The sequence below is a fragment of the Aythya fuligula genome, chromosome 3, assembly GCF_009819795.1.
Source record: "Aythya fuligula isolate bAytFul2 chromosome 3, bAytFul2.pri, whole genome shotgun sequence".
NCBI lineage: Eukaryota > Metazoa > Chordata > Aves > Anseriformes > Anatidae > Aythya > Aythya fuligula.
The window spans coordinates 1,826,991-1,834,128 of NC_045561.1; the positions used below are offsets into that span (position 1 = coordinate 1,826,991).

Genomic DNA, 7,138 nt, shown 5'->3' on the forward strand with positions numbered 1-7,138 from the left:
AAAAACATGTAGGTGTGAGAACAGAAATGTCCATATTCTTCTGACATCTGTTTGCACATTAGCACTTTCCACCTACACTGTAATCTGCTTAGAAGAGAAAAGCGGGTGAAGATGATTTTGTGTGCCTTAGTCGAGTCCATTCCTGAGGACTCAATCCTGCAGTTCTCAAACAGGCAAATTTTTTGAGATTCCTGTCTGCAGTAGAAAAGCAGACACTGGTCCTTCTTGACCTGAGAAAGCTCTTGAAACCATAACTTGACTAAAAAGAAAAGTGTCAACTAGCAAGTAGTGAGCTACACCAACACCTGAGGGATTTGGTCAGAGCTGAGGTGCTCTGTAGAGCTCAGTGCAGCTCATGAGTCAGTAAGCTGCATTACAGTCCAACCATGAATTTTCTTCAGCTAGAGTGATTTCACAACAGAGAACTACTCTGGGGCAGTGACAGCCACGAGTACTAATATCTAGAGACTCTTATTTCTAGTAATTGATCTTTATAGTTATATTAGAGAATGAAGCAGATGGTGTCTCTAAGAGCATTTTTAACAGTCAAGGATGTCATACGCAGTCTGTTCATTAGCTTGCAGCACAATGAGAATTCCTTCTGTAATAAAGCATAGTCATTAAAAGGTCAATCAGTTTTTTTCCCAAGGATGTAAACTGCATAGTCTGCCAAATAATCCACCCACTCTTAAGATATGCTAACATGCTATCACAGAGAGCTCTGGAAATCTATATTTCATTTGGCTCAAAGTCAGGACTTCTATCTTCAAGTCTTAAAGTAGTGCTTTTATGAGAGATTTTTTTTTAATCTGTGTTTTACAGACACAGGACATAGTATACTGTATTTCTATCCTCAGATTGAAGTGGTCTCTGTTTATCATAATGTAATCACTGTGTTCAGTTTCTCCAGTTTTGCAAGTAAGAGCATTAGACTGACAAGTATTTTTGTTATTTTCCATGTCCTGAAGATCATGGCATAACGTGTACTGTGTCATAAACAACCAAGAAATGGGCTTCTACAAGGATTCAAAAGCTGCTGCTTCTGGCATTCCCTACCACAATGAGATTCCTGTCAGCTTGAAAGAAGCAGTCTGTGAAATAGCAGTCGATTATAAAAAGAAAAAGCATGTCTTCAAGCTAAGGTAAATCTGTCCAAGCATCTTTATGTTAGCCTAAGTTGTGGTGGGTATGTTCACTTGACAAATTCATTGGCAGGATCCAGCCCAAGAACTGATTGTGAATATTAACTGCAGAATCTGCTTTTCTGAACAGGGTCTTCCCAACACTGGATACATGGTCCATATCAAAGGTAGCAAGCACTATCAAAATAATCAGTGCACTTTATTTATGTGTGGGACAAGACTAGGTGTGTGTCCCCAAAGCTAAGAGCCTGCGTTTTAAAACGCTGAACTTTCCAGATATCAATGACATTTTCAGGTTTTGAACATGTAGTTGCAGACCAGTCATACTGAAGTGTATGAAGTACTTAATGTTCAAAGGATTTAAAAAAAGCTTTTATTTCCAAAGTCTTGTGTTTATTTTAATGATCAATCTTTTAGTGCCCACAGTAAAAAAAAAAAAAAATATTTTACTAGTACACAGCTGTTAGGTGATTCTTTCAGAGGAGACTCAAAGTATGAACTGATCCCATTGTGGAATCCAAGATGGAATATTAAGTTGATATTGATGCAAGAATCCTCTAAATTTGATATAATCCATATTTAGGGAAACTTGCTGTTAGCCTTCTTGAATACAGCCTGCAGCTATGTGATTCATCCTCCATGTTATTTCAAACAACTCTGAAGTGATAATTTAAGAATAAGGTGTTCCAAATATGAACTTAGGCAGGAAAAGCAATTGCCCTTCCTTCCCTGTCACCTGTATCAGGTCTCTTGGGTAACTGCATGTACATGTAGCTTATTTTCTTCACTCATTCTCATTAGAAGAATTCCCCAGAGAGTTATGCCGGCTCATTGTGGCAAAACTCTTTCTCCAAGCTGAGAAGGAGAACACCTGAGAGGCTCAGTTCTGCAAGGGGTGAGGTCTCTGTAGATCTCACATGCAGGCAAGTCTCTCACTAAAAGGGCTAGTGGAAAATAAACTGGAAATATTTTCCTTTATTGTTTAAAGAAGAAATACAGGCATAGTTACATTCTTCCAAGTGTCTTAATTTACATTAATGTTATTTTACTGATTAATACTTAATTTCATTTCATAAATATATTTTAAAATGCTTTCATTTTCTGGGGAAAGCTCAGTAAGCCTGCAATGCCGTTCCCACTGACTCTGCTTCTGACTTGTTTCAATGCCTGAAGTTATTCAGTCCTTTTTTATTAATATGTCTTCACATAAATCATTTCCTATATTCCAGTTAAACTCCCTGAGTAAAATCAGCAGAGAAGCAGCAGCAGCTACTCATGAATAATATACAGTACAATATCTTGAGTCACCATCACAGTACTTACGACAGCAGGGCAGCTGCAGAATTTTGACAGGTTTCTACAAAAGCAGTGAAAACTCTGGGTGTTGTTTGTGACTTCTGTCTTTTTAAAGTATTGAATAAACTTTTATACTATCGTTTCCAAAAGAGAAGAGATCTGCCTGAAAGAGCAAGTACTGAAACAGCAGTCATCGGCTGCTGAAGATGGCAACCTCCCTCTGCAGTGCATCCTGACATACTGGAACACAACCACTATCATAAGCATGTATAGAGACCAGAATACAGTGTGTGTGGCTGCATCTGCATGATAGTATGAGATACTAAAACATTAGTTGTTGGGGTGTATTTGTGTGTATATAGATGTTATGACTGTCCCATATGTCTTGGTCTGATTACATACTGTAATTAAAAAAGCATGAGTTGTACCACTGTGATTATTACTAAACTAAATTTGTGATGGCGGTTTTCTTTGCAGATTGACTGATGGCAATGAATACCTCTTCCAAGCCAAAGATGATGTAAGTTTGTTTTTCTCACTATGCATTACTGATGTGGAATCTGTGCTGTTGTACAACTGGGGAAAAAAAAAATGGAAAGAGCTGGGGATACACTTTGATTTCCTGGTCTTGAATCATGTATGAATATGTGTGTTACGTTTAGATTCAGAAGCTCACACAGACAAACCAGGGCTTCTCAGATACAAGGTACAGGTTGTAGTAGACTGCCCCTGCCAGATGATGAGTTAGGGCTGTGTTTAATTTCCCACTTCTATCCATTCCCCATCTCCAGTGTTGAATGAATGAGAGAGAGATAATGTGGTGCGTGGATTTTAACAGCTTTCTACCTTTGGGTCTTCTTGAAGGAGGAGATGAACACGTGGATTCAGGCCATCACATCAGCTATCTCATCTGATAAAATCGAAGTGTCCCCGACCACTCAGAGCACTCCAGCTTCCAGCCGTGCCCAGACCCTGCCTGCCAGTGTCACGATAACCAGCGAGTCCAGTCCTGGCAAGAGGGAGAAAGACAAAGAGAAAGACAAAGAGAAAAGATTCAGCCTTTTTGGTAAAAAGAAGTGAACTCCATCTCCACACACTGCACTTCTCTGACCGTTCCAGTGGAATTCCAGCATGCGAGCTCAGAACCAATACGTTACTCTCTGTGCCTCATGTTCCTCAATGTGATTGACATTTTTTTATTTATAGAGCGTTTTAAAATAAAAAGCCAACAAAAAAAGAATCTAAAGTTACAAATGTGTATGAGGTGCATTGGGCAGCTTCTGTAGGAGAGGGAGGACCAGGTTTGGGGGTTTGTTTTTGTTTTTTTTTTAAATGAAGTTAATGTAGATTAGATCTTAATATTTAAACTGTTCCTCAATTTTGTGAGGCTGTCTTGGAAAATAACCCACTCCTAGTGCTATTGGTATGCAAGGCAGCGGTGCTTTCGAATCTACTGTGCACATCAAAAAACAATGTACAAATTTTCAAAAACGTTCACTTCCATTTAAGGTTGTTATGCTGAGTCTTGACTAGTAGAGCCTCCCATTACAATTCTAACATTTATTAAAATGATAGTGTATTATCTTTGCTGTAACAGAGTGCAGGTATGCATTAACTTACAGACAAACCATTTATATCCTGGCATTGGTTATTAACACAACCTGAAGCTTTTCTGCATCAAGTACGACAGATAAGAATGTTGGTGTATGAGATGGATTAGCAGGCTGATACAGTTTTAAATAATCTGTAATTTCAAATTTTTTTTTTTGCCGAAATACATTATATTGTATGTTTCAGATAATTCTAGTACAAAGTATAATAAGACTAGATGTATAATAAACCCTTTAAAATCATTGATAAGTGTAAAAGTGGAACTGAAGCATTTACTGGAAAAGTAATGTTACTCAAATGGTTACTTGCTTGTCAGCTACAGCACTGTGTGTTATAATTTTGCTACATTACCTTGCTATTTGATACATAGTGTGCATTTCTGTCACTGTAACTATTGTAATGAAAAATTTTCATCTTACTGCACAATCAAAAATTACATTTAATAGGAATGAACTTTCAATGACTGGGCCTGTAGTCAAGAGTAGTACTGGAACTGGCTTTCAGTTGTATTGAACTGTACCTCTAGACTTTTACCCTATCTGTTAAATATATGCTATGTCATTAAATGCTTTTAAAACTAAATATGCTGGTTAAGTTTCTTATTTCATTTCTGATAATGTTAAAACATAATTTTGAAAGAGGATCAAAAATAAAGTTATTTTAAAATGTCATCTCTCCTGTGCACTGAAACTAATGTCTTAATGTGTAATTCCATTTTCTGTGTGAAAATTCATACTGAAATAATTTCTTATTTTCTCGCCACTTTTCCTTACCTTTCCTTTTCCTTCACTTCCCACCTGCCATCCCTTTCGTCCTGCCCCTCAGACTGTGCCAAAGAAAGAGAATAAAAGGAGAAGGGATAGAATTAAATCAATGTTGTATAAAATGTTTCAAGGTAGGTATTTTTTTGTTGGAAAAAAATCCAGCAGAAAAAAAAAACGGAAGCAAGGGCTTGAGCAACTGAATGAGTTACCTGAATGTCTACCTGATTGACAGAAATATCCATGTATTAGTTTGCAGCAAATTATTTTAAGTAAGCCTTGTTCTCCAGCTTTCTCCTTACCCTATAGTAGTTTGCTCAAGTGCTTAAGCTCTCAGTAAATCAGGCAGTAAATGAATTTTATAATTGACTGAGGTGTTGTTGTCCAGCCCAATTTAATTTCACTAATATTGTGTCAATTTTTTAAACATCACTCTCTTGAGATACAGCCACCCTTGCTTTCCTGTGAGGACATAGATTTAATGCAGCTAAGGTGAGTTCCAAAGTTCAGCATTTCCTTGACCTTTTCAACATTTTGAAGATTTAGCATCTTTTCAGAATTTTCTTTAGGTTGGATGACATGTGGGGAACCATGTGAAAAGGAAAAGTTCCCAGAAGACGAAATAGGAATTGAAAATTTAAAAATCAATGAAATATATACAGAACCTGTTTTTGTTGTTGTTGTTGTTGTTGGTTGGTTGGTTGGTTGTTTTTTTGTGAATACAATTTTAGATGGCAAGTACATACAGTGCAAACAAGCATGTCTAAACCAGTTTCTTGAACATATGACTAATACAGTGTCTTAATTCTTTTCATGGATTCTCTTTGTTTTCTGAAGTTATGGGTTATTAACTGAACATTCATGCATGAGTTTTTACTCCTGTAATAAAACATTGTTCTAGCCCAAATATTAGTAAAATGTAGGATAATACCACCAGTCCTGTAAAAAAGTAATACAATAAAAAAACTGAGGTTTAATGTCAGAATATGAAACTCTTAGTTGATAAAAATGCATCAAAATGTTGATGTCTGTTGATGCCTTATTATATTTGTCACTGCAATGAAGCTATTACAATAGTCATTGTAATTACAATACAATTACAATAGTCATTGTAATAGCTTCAAGTCATTTAGAAGATCAATCTTTACTGCCAGTTGTGTGAGCAGTAATTTGGTTGATTATGCCTTCAGAATTCTGTTTTTCTTGCCTCTTACCTCAAGTTGTTCCTGAAAACTACTTGAGTAAAGTCCTTTCTGCTTAATAACTAATTTCAAGTTGCTGAGGAACAAGAGTGAATTCTGAAAAGTCTCACCTAGTTTCCCTTTTGAGTGTAATTTATATGGGTGCAATTTCCATGCAGAGGGAATTGGTGGGACAGGAAGAGCATCCTCTGACAAAGCCAGGTCGAAAACACAAGTCTTGGGTCAATATGGTTCCATCCTGTTTAAATGCTGAATACCTTCAGCAGTGCTGCACTTTCATGAAGGGGACTGGGTGCTTAACAGGTGCTGGAGCCACTGCAGAAGTTCAGGGCAGCCCTCTTTTGTCGTAGGTATGTTAGTTTCAGAAGGGGGTGCTTTTGTGAAGGATCTGCTGAAAAACGTTAGAGGAAGAAAAGTAGTATGGATGACAGAAATGGGACTGAAATTGGGGCAGGTTGTTGCTGCCACTATTGTTAACTATTGGAGTGGTACAATCCAAAGAGTTATATAGCCATCTCTAAACATGGTTCGGCCCCGTTGATGGATGGGGTCATACTCCTTCCAATTACCACACTGAAGAAAAATGAGGCTTTCTAGTACAGCTTCAGACTGTACCGCAGTTTCTTTTTGTTGGTACGTTTTCCCAGGTGATCCATTTTTAAGTTGCTTATGTTTTCTCTGGAGATGCATTGCAAAAGTAATATATATGTTGAATCTTAAACTTTCCAAAGAAAATTAATGGAAGCCAACTGCTTTTCAGGTACATTGCCACCATTGTTAGGGAGACATCATCCCCTAGTCAGGACTGTCTGTTTTCCTTTTTTTGTCTTGGTGAGTGCTTTATATTGAAGTCCCAGCTGGGTTCACAGAGCTGCACCTGAATGTTCCTCCCTATATCCTCACGAATCATGTACAGTGAAGATAAAAACACCACAAATTGTGAACCATGGGAATTAAGCATATGTTGAGTAGGAGGGTTTTCTTTTAGATTGATGCAAATAATCTATTAACCCATCTGTTCTGCATAGAGAATGTGTTCTGTTGTAGAGATCCACTCTGTATGGGGAAAATTAACGGTAAAAGTAACAGAAATGTATGATTAAATTCTGTTCCTGTGAAATACTGT

General features: G+C 37.3%; 1 protein-coding gene across 2 annotated transcripts in view; it reads left to right on the forward strand.

Annotated features, from left to right (window-relative positions):
- Window positions 1-4,631, forward strand: part of SPTBN1 (spectrin beta, non-erythrocytic 1) — a 135,194-nt gene extending 130,563 nt beyond the window's left edge. For both annotated transcript variants that reach the window (XM_032185876.1, XM_032185877.1), the window contains 3 exons: window positions 969-1,142; window positions 2,916-2,958; window positions 3,303-4,631. In XM_032185876.1, coding sequence (XP_032041767.1) covers window positions 969-1,142; window positions 2,916-2,958; window positions 3,303-3,518 — 433 coding nt within the window. In that variant the 3' untranslated portion in view covers window positions 3,519-4,631. The remainder of the gene's footprint in view (window positions 1-968; window positions 1,143-2,915; window positions 2,959-3,302) is intronic.
- Window positions 4,632-7,138: the final 2,507 nt, after the last annotated feature.